This window comes from Cervus elaphus, chromosome 30 (assembly GCF_910594005.1).
Source record: "Cervus elaphus chromosome 30, mCerEla1.1, whole genome shotgun sequence".
Classification (NCBI taxonomy): domain Eukaryota; kingdom Metazoa; phylum Chordata; class Mammalia; order Artiodactyla; family Cervidae; genus Cervus; species Cervus elaphus.
In genome coordinates, this window is record NC_057844.1 from 72,080,812 (window position 1) to 72,098,370 (window position 17,559).

The 17,559-nt window shown below is 43.2% G+C and overlaps 1 protein-coding gene across 7 annotated transcripts in view; it reads right to left on the reverse strand.

The window, feature by feature from the left end:
* Positions 1-17,559, reverse strand: part of LOC122686751 (ATP-binding cassette sub-family C member 4-like) — a 2,082,459-nt gene that overhangs the window by 2,044,465 nt on the left and 20,435 nt on the right. For all 7 annotated transcript variants that reach the window (XR_006338890.1, XM_043891985.1, XM_043891989.1 and 4 more), the window contains exons 8-11: positions 17,189-17,380; positions 7,309-7,403; positions 6,999-7,085; positions 239-335 (exon numbers count right to left, since the gene is read on the reverse strand). Coding sequence is in view for 6 of the 7 variants with exons in the window: in XM_043891985.1 (XP_043747920.1) it covers positions 239-335; positions 6,999-7,085; positions 7,309-7,403; positions 17,189-17,380 (471 nt within the window). In the remaining variant the exon portion in view is untranslated. The remainder of the gene's footprint in view (positions 1-238; positions 336-6,998; positions 7,086-7,308; positions 7,404-17,188; positions 17,381-17,559) is intronic.

Genomic DNA, 17,559 nt, shown 5'->3' on the forward strand with positions numbered 1-17,559 from the left:
GGTAGCACTTTTATACAGTTTAGGGTTTATGTGGCTTAGAGAATAGTAATGACATTTCTACAGGTCTTTGGATTCATTGCCAAAGGCATGAACACCACCTTTGAGAAGAAGAAGCTGTAAAACTGAGGGAGAAGAAGGTGTTTACCATGAACCCAAGGAGAGAGTGACCTGCTGAGAGGCCTGGCTTTCAGCACACCTGAGTGCTAGCAAGTTCCACAGGCGTCTAGAAATTACTTACACCTTTCAATATCAGAATCCAACTTGCAACTTTTAGGTATTGCCACTGATGAGTCACTAAGATTGTGATCTTCTCCCTCAAGGTTTGACAGATACACCTACAAATGTAAAATGTACAGTATACAAAAGCACATTAATGGGGCTGCTCCAAATTGGAAATATATTTTGTAAACATGAGACAAAGACAACATAGCAAAGATCTGTAGTTTAAACACCAAATCAATAATACAAATTGATAAATAAATAATAAATAAATCAATAAATCTGATGAGGTCCTCACAGTCATCAGCAGCAAACTTTAAAGAATACTTACACTAAAAAATTCTAAAAAGCAATCCTGTGAAGAAGGCACTAACAGCTAAGGCTTTTTTGCCTAAGACTCAGTTTAACCCATTTATATGTTTTACAAAGGAAAACAACTAATACTGAAATTCTAAAACTTGACTGAATTAAAACACTTTTATCTCTATTCAGGAATGGAAAAGAGGAATCTGTGTCATATAAAAATGTGTACATTTTTCTTAGGCAGTTTCCAGATGATTATTCATGATTAATGATGTACATATTGCAACAAAAAATAGATTCCTGGTAACTTTATCCAGAGTGCATTTTCTAGATACTTCTTCCAAAATAGTACTAGATACAAAATTAATGCCATCGTGGCTTCCATCAGTCTCTACAACATTCCCAGTCCCATCCAGGAAGCAAGTCTTTTTTCACTAGGACTGAACACCTTCCAAACATGAAAATGAAAGAACGGAATCCAAATTACAGCAGGAATCATCCAACAGCAACTTTAATTTCTTTTCTACAATAAAAAAACTGCTGCTACATTTTAAATGCAGACCCCCAGGAAGTGGTGCCAGTCCTATTCAGGAAGTAATTTTTCTTTTCTTTTCTTTTTTTTACTTGCACTGAAAACTTTCTGAATGTGAAAATGAAAGATGAGAGTCCAAACAATCCAAATCAGAGTGAAAAATCACCCAAGGCTCAAAGGACACACAATTTTCTTAGCCAAGACCTCCTCAGAATTCATGCCAACCTCAGTGTTTTGTTTATTTTTTTCATAGTAACCCCTCAGACTGCTCCTACATTTTAAAGGCAGAGCCACAGGGACTCAGCCCCAGTCTCACCCCAGAGGGTCTATAGTCCCTCCAAGAAAGCGAGTGGGTGGGTCCAGGGCCCCAGTGACCACAGGCTGGGCTCCAGGCAGGTACTCTGGGTGCCCCAGCCCCTCACAGAGCAAATCTCAGGGACCTGAGCCAGAGCTCAGCCTGTGAGTTGAGTCAGATGGAGAGTCTGGAGGCAGCAGACTGCATCTCAGTCCCTCTCACGATCCTGATCACATCAGACAAGTGACTAAACCTCAGACGCCTTTTAGGGGACTTCCCAGGTGATACAGCAGTTGGGGATCCATGTGCCAATGAAGGGGACACAGGTTAGATCCCTGGCAGCCTGGTAGGGGGACTAAGATCCCACATGCCTCAGAGTGTCTGAGCCTGTGCATCACAGCTAGAGAGGCTGCGTGTCACAACAAAAGATCCCACATGAAGCAAGAAGATCCTGTGTGCTGCAACTAGGACCCAATGCAGTCAAATAAAGAAATAAAAATTAATTAATTAAATATAATGCTATTTCTCCCAACCACTCTACTTTCCAAGTTTTTAGAGTAAAGATTTCCAATCCATGCCATGAAAATGATTGATTCAACAGTCAGTTGTTTAATTGTTATTCCTACATAAGGGCTGGGTTAATCTTATAATAACCATATGAAAGTGAAGTCGCTCAGTCATGTCCAACTCTTTGCGACCCCATGGACTCTAGCCTACCAGGATCCTCCATCCATGGGATTTTCCAGGCAAGAGTACTGGAGTGGGTTGCCATTTCCTTCTCCAGGGGATCTTCCTGACCCAGGGATCGAACCTAGGTCTCCTACATTGTAGGCAGACACTTTACCATCTCAGCCACCAGGGAAGTCTAAAAGTATGGAAGTGCACCAGTCTGGAAATACACCAGGAATTATAATACCATGTATAATTCTATAATGGGCTGTGTTAAGAGTGGACACATCCAATGGTACAGGGATGTGCACCAAATAAGACAAAAAAGACAGAGTCCCCACCTTCATTCATTCAGTCAGCAGAGGTTTGTTAAGGAGCCAGGCATTGTCCTACATGCCAAGAATACACCCACTGGTCAAGACAGGAGACAACACTATATACCATGTAAATGGGGACATACAGAACGAGTATAGAAAATGCCCTTTCAGGCCATGACATGTGCTGTGAAGAAAAATAAATAGGGGCTGCTGTCTTAGATGGGGAGACACGGGAACCCTGAGACTCTCTGGGGAAACATCCCTGGAAGAAGACACAGCAGGTGCAGGGGTCCTGAGACTGAACAAGCCGGGCTGAGGTATCTTCCTGCATTCACAGCTTATGGGGGTTGGGAGGTACTCATAAACGGTCAAGTGCAGCCCTCTGTGGGCTGTGGGAAGACAGGGGGCACACATACCCACTGGAGGAGCAGGGGGAATGGCAGGGCCCATTTTTCACCTTCTTTCTGTGCCCTGGCACACTGTTCCCTGGCTTGGGGACAGAGGGACCAGAATATACAGACTGAAAGGGGTGAGAAAAAAGTGAAAATGAAAGTGTCAGTTGCTGAGTCATGTCTGACTCTTTGCGACCCCATGGACTGTAGCCTGCCAGGTTCCTCTGTCCATGGGATTCTCCAGGCAAGAATGCTGGAGTGGGCAGCCATTCCCTTCTCCAGGGAGAGGTGAGAAAGGGCTCCCACAAAGCCAGCACAGCTGGAAAGGCTGATGGGAACAGACGGCAAAGAAGCCTGTTCTCTGTCTGAGGACCTGGCGCTGCATCCTGAACATAGTTGGCAGGGGGTCTGTGAAGGGCTGGAACAGGAGGGTGAGCTGTGTAAAGAGCAGTGTGGGAGTCTGATCAGGACAGACCCAAAGACCTGATGACACAGGATGCAGGTGTCTGGTGACGTGGGGCTGAAACATGTGAAAAACCAAGCTAGACACAGGTAACACTGCATCAGTTTCCCTAAGGCCGCTAACCTTCTGTAGGTGATAGAACCCACATAATGTCTGCAACATATAGGTGTAAATTCACAGAACCTTATTAAACTTGGATGCATATTCACAACTGAAGGAAACTGTTAACAGCAAGTAGAGTGTGATTCATCACTTTTAATACAAAACACTCCCCATTACTAATACAACATACTCCCTGGTGAGCTGCAGTTCATGGGGTTGCAAAGAGTTGGACACGGCTGAGCAACTGAACAATAACCCCATTACTAAGATTGACATGTCCACCATCACTCATAGCATATTATTCCATCCAACTTTCTAACTAGAGAACATTCTCCCCTTGCTGCTGAGTGATTTCATAAACTGCCTTCATGCTCTCTACTTTAAGTTTCCTTAGAGAATGTGGCTGTGATTAGCAAGCAATAATCTAAACAAGCTTCCTTCCATCAAATGTACATCCAAAGTCATTAAACCCAAAATGTCTAAGAAAACTTTACAAATACTTCCTGTGTTCAAAAAAGAACTTGAGAGAACTACTGTGATCAGCACACTGTTCTCAGCAATCAGAATGCCTCCCTCTCCCCTCCCCGTGACACAGATGCAATGGACAGCAGAAACTTTTCAGGAAATGATGGAGAACTTGTGCAGCCTCACATAAGATGGGGTAACAGACATTTGTAGGTTCAGGTCAGGGTCCTGGGAAGAGGGAGCCTAAGCCACTCATGATGCCAGAAGGGTGGGGGTGGGGAATCCCTGTCACAGCACTAGCGCCAGTCCATAAGGCACTTCTCTAAGGGAAAATTCATCCAGTCAGGATCAAACAAGGATGGGAAAGGGGGGCCAGATCAGAGCTGGAGGCCATGCCATGTGTCAGCTCCTCTGCTACCTCGGGTTCTGAAAGATTCGATTCTACTGTGCAGGTTTTTTGTTTTTTTTTTTAACTGTGGTAAAATATGTTGTTGATGTTGTTCAGTCCCTAAGTTATTGCTGACTGTTTGCAACCCCATAGACTGTAGCCCACCCAACTCCTCTGTCCATGGGATTTTCCAAGCAAGAATACTTGTGTGGGCTGCCATTTCCTTCACCAGGGGATCTTCCCAACCCAGGAATCCAACCTGCATCTCCCACTTGGCAGGTGGATTCTTTATCACTGAGCTACCAGAGAAACCCCGTGGTAAAATATACCTGACATGAAATTTACCATTTCTGCCCTTTTAAGCATCCAGTTCAGTGGCGTTAAGGACATTCACACTGCTGTGCAGCCATCACCAATATCCATCTCCACAACTCTTTCATCAGCCCAGCACTAAGCATGTTTTTTCATACGAGCAGGTTCCATCAAAGTCTGACAACCCCTGCTCAGTGGATGTGGAATCCCAGCTCCTCGTGTCCAGAGGTCAGAGCTCCTCACACATCTGCTGACTCTGCTCAAGTTTCTACTTTGTTATTCCACACCTGCTGTAAATCAGTCATGTCCTCTCAAAAATCACTTGTTGACATCTTAGCCAACAGTACCTTAGAATTTCATGACAGGGACTTTAAAGGAGTAATTGTTACCATTAATTACTCTGGGCCTAATCTATTCGGACTGGTGTGCTTAGAGGACGAGGAGAACAATACATAAGGGCAGAGACACAGGCTTGGAAATCAGTGAGGTTAGAACACACCCCTTACCACTCACAGATATAAACTCAAAATGACTTAGTGACTTAAAACATGACACCATAAAACTCCTAGAAGAGAACACAGGTAAAATATTCTCTGACATGAATAATATCTACGTTTTCTTAGGTTAGTCTCCCAAGGCAATAGAAATAAAGCAAAATAAACAAATGGGACCTAATCAAATGTACAAACTTTTGCACAGCAAAGAAAACCATCAAAAAACAAAAAGATAACATACGGAATGGGAGAAAATATTTCCAAATGATGCAACTGACAAGGGGATAATCTGTAAAATATGCAAACATTTCATACAAATAACAAAAATACATACAATACAAATACATACAATAGCAAAAACAAAACAAACAACCCAATTGAAAAATTAGCAGAAGAACTAAACAGACATTTCTCCAAAGGTTGTATATATATTTAGATGGCCAATAGGCACATGAAAAGATGTTCAACATTATGAATTATTACAGAAATGCAAATCAAAACTACAGTGATGTACCACTTCATACCAGTCAGAATGGCCATCATTAAAATAACAATGGCTAGAAAGGATACAAAGAAAATAAAGCTTTTCTATACTGCTGGTATGGAAAACAGGTTGGAGGTTTCTCAGAAAATTAAAAATAGAATTACCTTATAATCTAGCAATCTCACTCCTGGGCATATATCCAGACAAAACCACAAAAAGACACATGTACCCCTATGCTCGTAAAAGCACTATTCACAACACCCAAGACATGGGAACAACCTAAATGTCAACTGACAGGTGAATGGATAAAAAAAGCAAGAACAAATGCCATTTTCAGAAACATGGTTGGACCTGGAGATTTTCATACTAAGTGAAGTAAGTCAGAAAGAGAAAGACAAATATCATATGATATCATTCATATGTGGAATATAAAATATTGCAAAAATGAAACTATCTACAAAACAAAAACAGATTTACAGACCTAGAGAACAGACTCTGATGTAGAATAAATCATTTTTACTTTACTAAGTATTTTCAAACCTACAGAATAATAAGCATAAACCAAGGGTCTTTCCAGTCAGTACTGAAAACTCTGCTTCTCACGTGCCTTAAAAAAATGATGGAGGATTGACATTAATGGATAAAGAAGCCGTGGTACATATATACAATGGAATACTACTCAGCCATAAAAAAGAATACATTTGAGTCAGTTCTAATGAGATGGATGAACCTAGAGCCTATTATACAGAGTGAAGTAAGTCATAAAGAGAAATATAAATATCATATACTGACACATATATAGGGAATCTAAAAAGATGGTACTGATGAATCTATGTTCAGGGTGGCAACAGATAAACAGACATATAGAAAAGACCTAAGGACACAGGGGTGAGGGAAGGAGGGAGAGGGTGAGATGTATGGAGAGAGTAGCAAGGAAACTGACATTACCAAGTGTAAAATAGACAGCCAGTGGGAATTTGTTTATGACTCAAGGAACTCAAACAGGGGCTTGGTGACGAAGGGTAAATGGGGTGGGAGATGGGAGGGAGGTTTGGGAGAGAGGGGACATGGATTAACTATGGCTGATTCTTGTTGATGTATGACAGAAAACCACAAAATACTGTAAAGCAATTATCCTTCAATTAAAAATAAATAAAGAAAAGAAAAAAAAAAGGATGGCAGAAAAGAACTGCCTGCCAAGTACCAGGTTACCAAGTCCTGTGCTCTGACTTAAAAACCGTGTATCATCTTTCTTATTCCTGGGGGCTGGATCCATCAGCTGCAATTCGCAGGGGGAAATCTGCCATCTACCCCTCACTCCCTGAAGCACAGGCCCCACTGGTCTCCACACTGGAACACCTGCTATATTGTCCTTTCTTGACCTCATCATGATGCAAGATTTCTCTAGGATGGATCTTCTGTGGAGGGAAGGGAAGGGAGAGAGGGACACCAGGGCAGAGTGAGCTGAGTCTCCTGAAGCACAAAGGCTCTCCTGAGCTGTCTTCCCTGATCTCTGTAGGGTTCCTGAAAGCAGAGATGATAGAAACACAGGAGCAAACTCACTGTTCAAACAAGTGCCTGCTGACTCCTACATCCACTGCACTGAATGGATCATCCAGGAGGTAGATGTCTGCATCCTGATACATGGCTCTAGAAAACATAGAGAGATGTCAGGAGAGGACACTTCACACTGTCTGGGTCTCATCTCTGAATCATGATGGTGTCCAATAACTCCATGTTCATTCCAAGAGTCCATGGAAAGAACCAAGACCCTGCTTCACATAGGCCCACCCAGTGAGCGGGGTCTGTGTGCTCACGTCCACTAGGAGCCATGGAGGAGGAGGGGCAGGATGGCAACTGAAACCCCATTTACCTGGCGAGGCTGACCCGGGCTTTCTGTCCTTCACTCAGCGGGGTTCCTCTTTCTCCTATCACAGTTTGATCTCCATCCTCCAGAAGCTGTAAGTCCTGTGCGGAGATAGAAAAGGGAAAGAGAATAAGATTTAAAATGTGTTCTCCTCTCCAAAGAAGACATACAGATGGCTAACAAACACATGAAAAGATGCTCAACATCACTCATTATCAGAGAAATGCAAATCAAAACAATAATGAGATACCATTACACGCCAGTCAGGATGGCTGCTATCCAAAAGTCTACAAGCAATAAATGCTGGAGAGGATATGGAGAAAAGGGAACCCTCTTACTCTGTTGGTGGGAATGCAAACTAGTACAGCCACTATGGAGAACAGTGTGGAGATTCCTTAAAAAACTGGAATTAGAACTGCCATATGACCCAGCAATCCCACTGCTGGGCATACACACTGAGGAAACCAGATCTGAAAGAGAGGTGTGCACCACAATGTTCATCGCAGCACTGTTTATAATAGCCAGGACATGGAAGCAAACTAGATGCCCATCAGCAGACGAATGGATAAGGAAGCTAAGGTACATATACACCAGGGAATATTACTCAGCCATTAAAAAGAATTCATTTGAATCAGTTCTAATGAGATGGATGAAACTGGAGCCCATTATACAGAGTGAAGTAAGCCAGAAAGATAAAGACCAATACAGTATACTAACGCATATATATGGAATTCTAAAAGACAGTAACGATAACCCTATACACAAAACAGAAAAAGAGACACAGATGTACAGAACAGACTTTTGGACTCTATGGGAGAAGGCAAGGGTGGAATATTCTGAGAGAATAGCATTGAAACAAGTATACTAGCAAGGGTGAAACAGATCACCAGCCCAGGTTGGATGCATGAGACAAGTGCTCAGGGCTGGTGCACTGGGAAGGCCCACAGGGATGGGATGGGGAGAGAGGTGGGAGAGGGGATCGGGATGGGGAACACATGTAAATCCATGGCTGATTCATGCCAATGTATGGCAAAAACCACTACAATATTGTAAAGTAATTAGCCTCCAACTAATAAAAATAAATGAAAAAAAAAATGTGTTCTCCTCCTCTCATAGCTCAGTTGGTAAGGAATCCACCTGTAATCAGGAGACCTCAGTTCGATTTCTGGGTTGAGAAGATCCCCTGGAGAAGGGATAGGCTACCCACTCCAGTATTCTTGGGCTTCCCTTGTGGCTCAGCTGGTAAAGAATCCGTCTGCAATGCAGGAGACCTGGGTTTGATCCCTAGGTTGGGAAGATCCCGTGGAGAAGGGTAAGGCTACCCACTCCAGTATTCTGGCCTGGAGAATTCCATGGACTATATAGTCCATGGGGTTGCAAAGAGTTAGACATGAATGAGCGACTTTCACTTTCCTCTCATCCTATTTTTTTTTTTTTTTTAGCCAAACCATGTAGCTTGTGGGATCTTAGTTCTCTGACTAGGGATTGAACCCACAATCTCAGCCATGAAACCATGCAGCCCTAACCACTGAACCACCAGGGAATTCCCATCCTCCTAATCCTTTAGTACCAGTTCTTCATACAAGTATTTGATGATCAAGAGCAATGGGAATGTTTCATAGTAACTAAACTAACCTTGAACAACAACAACAAAAACCTCTTTGGTTTCTCATTTGTTTTCATTCTGTAGTTTTTCACAGCATTTATGCATTTGACTATTTTCACACTTATTTATTGAAGATCAACCTATACATCAGGCATTATTCAGGGCAGGAAGAATTCAGCCACAAAGAAACAAAGTCCCAGAGTTTCTTTCCATGGTGGGAGATGGATGATATAAGAAATTAACCTGAGTGCAAGTGCTGAGGACAGGAAGGAAAAGCAAGCTGGCTCAGGGGGATGGAGAGTGAAGGAGGGAAGTGAGTCCACAGTGGGGGGAGGGCTCTGCTCAGAGGGGGTGTGAGCAGATCTGGGGGAGGGGCTCAGGCAGACCTGGAGAGGCTGCTCCTCACAGAGGGAGGGGTGGGTGCAGGGGCCACGGGGAGATGCCCAAGGGGTTCAGGACAAGGAGGCAGGAGAGCTGAGTGAGAATGAGGGGAGTGAGGGCGGAGACAGAGCAGGAGGAGCCTGGGGTCACTCCAGTAACAGGGGAAGGGGGAGAAGGGAGGACTGACCTGGTCTGAGGTTTTTTAAAGAATCACTTCTATGCTTTGTGGAAAACAGGGCAAGGGGGAATGGGTGAGGGTGACAAGTGAGGAGGCAACTGGAATAATCCAGGGGAGAGATGATGGTGGTTAGGACCAGAGTGGGAGCAGCAGGAATGGAGCGACAGGGTCACACTCCAGACACACTTGGAAGGTGGAGTCTGTAAGACCTGCTCACCAGATGGGAGTGGGCTATAAGAGAAGAGGAGACTGTGGTGTCTGAGACGAGGAAGAGAAAGGACAGGGTCTCCATTTACTGAGTTGGGGAAGATGGTGGATGTTGGTTTAGGAGACTTCACTTGTGGACAAGGTGAGATGATATCATGGTGATATCACAGTGCAGCTAGACATGCAAGTGTGAAGGTCTGTGCTAGAGACACAGGTGTGAGAGCTAGTGGCCAGGGTGGTGAAGGCACAGGACTTGTTTTATCAGGGAATGAGTGTGTCTTAAATTTCCAATTTTGCTGAACATGATGTCAGCTTCCCACTTCCACAGAAGGAATAAGACCTGACTGGTGTCTTTACAGGGATACTGAAGACCAGTCATACAGTGACAGACAAGAACTATACACGGAAAGGGAGCAAAAAAAAAGCAGGCTGGACATGAAAAACTAAAGGGAAACAGTGTATTCAAGGAACACGGAGCAGATCAGCTAAACCAAGTAGACGCTTGCCCATGGAAGCAGAAAACACTCAAAGTTAAGAAGGATACGAAGCTTTGATTTGAGATTTGGGGAATCTATCATAAGTTTTATTTGAATACTATTTAAGAAATAAATAGACAAATCTGTTTATTTTCCCCAGAATACCTGGGGAAATAAAAAAAGATGACAAGAACATCCCCAAAACCACAAGATAACAATCAAGTTTAAGTGACACAGTTATTATATTAGAAATTTTAGACTGCCTGTAATGATCACTGGACAGATCCTGGCATAGACAAGCAGCACTCATTTCTTTGTCTCTACTTTAGCAAATTTGGGGAGGAAGCAAGTGGCACACCGGGGTCTCCATGATAAACAAATCCTTTGACCTCCTAAGTCTCACTTTCATCTTCTACAGAATGTGCTGCAGAAACAAGAGTCACTAACTTCAAGGATGCTGTGAGAATCTAAAGTGTAGGAAAACCCTCCATAAATGGAAAAAGGACAGGAATTGATAACTTACTATTGGTGACTGACCACACTCCTAGTTAATAGAAAAACTGAGACTCAATCCCTGAGCCTGATGACTCCTGGACTTTGGAGTTATCTCATCAGCCTGAATAGATATTCCCAATGTGATTACTTCATATCTCCCTATTTTATTACAGAAAAGCTTTCAGCTCAATGAACTTAAAGGTTTACTTCAATTAGATCTAGTTTAATGTAATACAAAAAATTTCACTTTTTTAAACTATTTTTTCCTCCAAGATTAGGCAGATGTGAGCACAGGGAGAACTGTAAGGAGAAATCTTTATAATATTTATATGCATTTAAGTATGGATGAATGAAGAGAAAAAGGCTGTATTAGTAACAGTTGCTACCATTAACTGAAACCCTGACTTGTTTGCACTTCACAGGCGTGGCCTGTAGCCTTTAGGGTAATCCCACCCCTCTGCCATTTAATAAGAGGAGAAACTGAGGCAAACACCTGGAGTTACCATCCGGGACCATTTTTCTCTGAAGGTCAAACCTTTTCCACTACACGTGCGATCTCTGTATCTTCAGGCCAAGACAACTCTGCTGCCTCTGCTGCTGCTTACTCACTTCCGTGTCTGACCGTGCGATCACATGGACTGTAGCCCGCCAGGCTCCTCTGTGCATGGAATTCTCCAGGCAAGAGTACTGGAGGGGGTTGCCACGCCCTCCTTCAGGAGATCTTCCTGACCCAGGGATCCTGCATTGCAAGCAGATTACCACTGAGCCACTAAGGAAGCCCAAAATAACTGTAGACACCTCTACTATCTGTGACCATCTTATGTCCATCCACCGACACATGGATTCCAAGAGGAGATAAGCAGAGGCTCTCATAACTCATTAAATGGTTCCCAAGTGCTGCAAAGACCTTGCTAACCTCTTGCTACTTGCTAACCAGTCATAGAGGACATTTCAGAGCAGTAACAAAACCTCTTGGAAAACTGCTGAACAGTGTCCTCATTTTGCTGTGGAAACCTCAGGCAGGTAACAGAATGTGTTCAAAGTGATAGCAGGCAAGTGACACAGCCAGGTCCAGGACTCCCCTCTCAGTTACTCCTCTGCCCTAAGCCTCCCTTCCTGCCAAGGAGAGAATGGGCATGAGGGGCCCCAACTCTCTGTCCTGACCATGCAAACAGGAGAGCAGTCCATCTTTGTAAATATCTGTCTCATCACATACAGAAGAATTGCTGTGCAGCCCAGTCTTGCAGGGCCCCTTCTCACAGAATCTGCTGCATGGATGGTCCAGGGTGAGGGAAGCCTCAGAACACTGTCCACGTTACTGGTCCAGTCACGCCATGTGGCTGCAGCAGAGCATCACCCCCCAGGGAGAACGATGGCCCCTGAGGAAACCGCTGAATGGTAGCCACTGTCCCACAGCCGCTCTTCTCCAGAGATGCTCAAATGTGGGAGAGAAAGACAGGGCTGAGCCTCACCAGAAAGGCAAGGTCATGAGAGAAACATTCACACCTGGCCTGGGTCTTTGCAGTCTGATGTGGGCATCAGGAGCTGGACATGATTAAGGTAAAGAGGAAATGTCTGAGATCTGTTTACTCCACATCCCACCTCCCACCTTCATCCATCACCTGCTTTTTAAAAAGTTCTTTCTTTCAAATGTCCTCAAGCCAGCACAGCACCGAGGACAAGCATGGAGTCTAGAGTTGTGCAGAAATAGATCTGAACTTGAGCTCCAAATGTTAAGGACAGCTGTTTCATCCCCAAGCTTCAGCTTTACCAACCAAAAATGAGGAATTTAACATCGAGGACACTCAAAAAGAATAACTTACATACCTTCTTATGTGTGTATACACGCACATGTGAGAAAATGATTTGCATATAGACTCTGAATGGGAGCTGCTGTTCTCACTGTTTACATTTGCTTCCCCCTTTTCTTTCACAGTATTTGTAGTGTAGCATTAGTCGCTCAGTTGTGTCCGACTCTTTTGACCCCTATGGACTATAGCATGCCAGGCTCCTTTGTCCATGGAATTCTCCAGGCAAAAATACTGGAATGGGTTCCATTCCCTTCTCCAGGGATCTTTTGAACCCAGGGATTGAACCTGGGTCTCCCACATTGCAGGCAGATCCTTTACCATCTGAGCCACCAGGCAAGTCCATATATTTGCTCTTAAATTGTTTTTAAATTTTTGGTTGTGCCTTGTGGCATGTAGGATCTTAGCTTTTGACCAAAGATCGAACCTATGCCCCCTGCATTGGAAGCAAGGAGTTTTAACCACTGGATGACCACATTATAAACACCATTTAATAAAAATCCAGCTCATCCCTACTACCTTGATACTGTAACCAGGAAGGGTTAATTTTTAATTCATACTGGATTTGCTTCTGTGACTTTAATCTTTATCTTGCCGCATTTGTTAATGCAGGCATACATAATTGCCTGCCTCAAGAAGATAGCCTGACTATGCCCACCTGTGAAGGGTTGTAAGGAAGTGAAAGTAACATATCTCCCAGCATGAGGCTTTCTGCTTTATAAGATATTCACAAGAATTAAATGATCTTTTGACTTTGTTTCCTCATGTCCAACCATCTCTGATTCACAGAAGAACCTGGCATCCTGCTCCTGAGAAGATGGTTATTTTGAGGTGCTAACCTGCCATCTCAGCTATTTGTAAGGCCTCCTCAGAGAATCATTTTGCCTTTGTGCATTTCTTTTTCTTGGGATGGTCTTGATCACTGTCTCCTGTACAATGTCATGAACCTCTGTCCATAGCTCTTCAGTCACTCTATCATATCTAATCCCTTGAATCTATTTGTCACTTCCACTCTATAATCAAAAGGGATTTGATTTAGGTCATACCTGAATGGCCTAGTGGTTTTCCCTTTCTTCAATTTAAGTCTGAATTTGGCAATAAGGAGTTCATGATCTGAGCCACAGTCAGCTCCCAGTCTTGTTTTTGCTGACTGTATAGAGCTTCTCCATCTTTGGCTGCAAAGAATATAATCAATCTGATTTCGGTGTTGACCATCTGGTGAGGTCCATGTGTACAGTCTTCTCTTGTGTTGTTGGAAGAGGGTGTTTGCTATGACCAGTGTGTTCTCTTGGCAAAACTCTGTTAGCCTTTGCCCTCCTTCATTCTGTACTCCAAGGCCAAATTTGCCTGTTACTCCAGGTGTCTCTTGACTTCCTACTTTTGCATTCCAGCCCCATATGATGAAAAGGACTTCTTTTTTGGGTGTTAGTTCTAGAAGGTCTTGTAGGTCTTCACAGAACCATTCAACTTCAGCTTCTTCAGCATTACTGGTCAGGACATAGACTTGGATTACCATGATATTGAATCGTTCGCCTTGGAAACAAACAGAGATCATTCTGTTGTTTTTGAGATTGCATCCAAGTACTACATTTTGGACTCTTTTGTTGACCATGATGGCTACTCCATTTCTTCTAAGGGACTCTTGCCCACAATAGTAGATATAATAGTCATCTGAGTTAAATTCACCCGTTCCAGTCCATTTTAGTTCATTGATTCCTACAACATCAGTGTTCACCCTTGCCATCTCCTGTTTGAACCCTTCCAATTTGTCTTGATTCATGGACCTAACATTCCAGGTTCCTTTGCAATATGGTTATTTACAGCATTGGACTTTACTTCCATCACTGGTCACATCCACAGCTGGGTGTTGTTTTTGCTTTGGCTCTGTCTCTCTATTTTTTCTGGGATTATTTCTCCACTGATCTCCAGTAGCATACTGGGCACCTACCGGCCTGGGGTGTTCATCTTTCAGTGTCCTATCTTTTTGCCTTTTCATACTGTTCATGGGGTTCTTAAGGCAAGAATACTGAAGTAGCTTGCCATTCCCATCTCCAGTGGACCAAATTTTGTCAAAGAGTCAGACACAACAGAGCAACTGAACTGATACTGATATTGAACCTGCCATCTTCTCTGTCAGTGGCTTCCTGAATAAAGTCCCTTCCTTGTCTCAACACCTCATCTCAGACTTACTGGCCTACAGTGCAGTGAGCATAGTGAGCTTGGACTCAGTTCAGTTCAGTCACTCAGTCCTGCCCAACTCTTTGAGACCCCATAGACTACAGCATGCCAGGCTTCGCTGTCCATCACCAACTCCCAGAGCTTGCTCAAACTCATGTCCATCAAGTCAGTGATGCCATCCAACCATCTCATCTTCAATTATTTCCTTCTCTTGCCTTCAATCTTTCCCAGTATCAGGGTCTTTTCCAATGAGTCAGTTCTTTGCATCAGATGGCCACAGTATTGGAGCTTCAGCTTCAGCATCAGTCCTTCCAATGAATATTCAGGACTGCTTTCCTTTAGGACTGGTTGGATCTCCTTGCAGTTCAAGGGACTCTCAAGAGTCTTCTCCAACACCACAGTTCAAAAGCATGTATTCCTCAGCACTCAGCTTTCTTCCTGGTCCAACTCTCACATCCATACATGACTACTGGAAAAACCATAGCCATTACTAGATGGACCTCTGTCAGCAAAGTAATGTCTCTGCTTTTTAATACACTGTCTAGGCTGGTCATAGCTTTTCTTCCAAGGAGCAAGAATTTTTAATTTCATGGCTGCAGTCACTATCTGCAGTGATTTTGGAGCCCAAGAAAATAAAATCTGTCACTGTTTCCATTGTTTCTCCATCTATTTGCCATGAAGTGTTGGGATTGGATGCCATGATCTTAGTTTTTTGAATGTTGAGTTTTAAGCCAGCTTTTTCACTCTCCTCTTTCACCTTTATCAAGAGGTTCTTCAGTTCCTCTTCACTTTCTGCCATAAGGGTGGTGTCATCTGCATAACTGAGGTTATTGATATTTCTGTCAGGAATCTTGATTCCAGCTTGTGTTTCATGATACTGTTACTGAGTCCACAGTATGAAAAGAGTGGACTCAGTAACAATATTATTTCCACAAAAGAACGATCTCCCATTAACAACAACCCAGGAGAAAGAAACAAGAGCATTAAACAAGCAATTCTGTTTTGTTCACATCATCACAAAATGCTACTCATCTGATACAATCTATGATGTTCAAGTCATTGTTCAAGCAAAATTACTATTGCTTCACAAAGTGAGTTTGGAGCCTTCAACACCACACCTTTGAAAGACCATCCCAATCTTTTCCTCACAGAACAAAAGAACACAGTGCACTGAACAGGCCTGGGGAGGAAAAGCCCTTTAATGCTATTATTTAGATTTTTATAACCAAAGAGAGTAACAGAGTATTTATCAGCATTTACATTTTTCTTTCTTCTTTGCCAGATTATATTGTTTTATCAGGTAATTTCATTTTCACCATTCATTCACTGATTTCATCTAAATTTCAGAGTTTCACCTTGCCATTTTCTGTGAAACACAGAGTCTTTTCTGAAAGCAATCTCTCCCCCAGTGAAACAATACAGTATTAAGAAGAAATGTTAAAGCATTCTATTTTCTTTAAATAAAAATACCAGTCATAACCAAGTGGAGAGAAGAACCTAGAGACTGAAAGGGACTGAGGAGGTACCAGCCAAGTGCAGGGGGCAGACCTCATGTGGCGTCTGATTCAAACCAATGGTAACGGAGACTTCTCAGTGAGATGATTAGCAACAGGTAAACTAGAAGGTTGATGATATTGAGGAATTTGGGTTATATTTCAGATGAAATAATATGTTTTTCCAAAGGCTCACCTAACTCTTAGAGAAAAACTAGTAAAATGTGCATTAGTCGCTCAGTGGTGTCTGACTCTTTGCAACCCAATGGACTGTAGCCTACCAGGCAAGAATATTGGAGTGGATAATCATTCCCTTCTCCAAGGGATCTTTCGAGCCCAGGAATCGAACCCACATCTCCTGAACTGCAGACAGTGTCTTTACCATCTGAGCCACCAGGGAAGCTTTGAAAGTGAAAGTGAAAGTCACTCTGTTGTGTCTGATTCTTTGTGACCCCGTGGACTACACAGTCCATGGAATTCTCCAGGCTAGAATATTGTAGTGGGTAGTCATTCCCATCTCCAGGGGACCTTTCCAATCCAGGGATCAAACCCAGGTCTCCCACATTGCAGGCAGATTCTTTACCAGCTGAGCCGAAACCTTTACAGAGGAACTAATCTGAGGTCTAGGATCTGCTCCAGAATAACCTGGGTTGGGGGTGGGGCTGGCAGAGGCAGGAGTGAAGATGCAGCAAGACTGGCCACCAGCTGCTCCTGGTTGAAGCTGGGGAGTGGGTACATGAGGGTTCATTACACTGTGCACTCTAATTTTAGACATTTCTGTAATTGTCCACTACGAAAATAAGTTAAAAGTGAATGAAACTTCACAAAGTGAAACAACCCTCTCCTCAACAAGGCATTCTGTGAGTGTCCTTATGACATCAGGATTGAAGGAGTAGCATATGTGCCTGCATACCTACTCAGAAGACTGGTGTAAATATTAAACAATAGTAAACGATCTTTCAAACTTAAAAAAAAAAATCAAACTTTTTTTTAGTTTAAACCAAGTTTAAACCTAGTCTGTCATTTGAAATTCTAGTACATACTACTGAAAAGTCCTTACTTACCTCTCCCAAAGCACAAGCCTTTATTACTTCTTCATATCGGTCTTCTTCATATTTCTTCCCAAATAAAATGTTACTCCTCACAGTTCCTGAGAACACCCAGGGCTGCTGAGAAACATATGCGATCCTCCCGTGCACGCTGACCTGCCCCTGGCTCGGGGGCAGCTCCCCCAGCACAGCACGTAACAGTGACGACTAAAACAGACGACAACACACACACGTGAACAGGGTGCACTCAGGATGGAACACATCCCATAGCACAGCCGACCCCAGCCTGGTGTTTGATACACAATAGAACCCTTGCATTTAGAACAGGATAAAGTACAGCCCTGGAAGTTTGGACAAAAACAATTGAAAATAACACTACTGGTCAA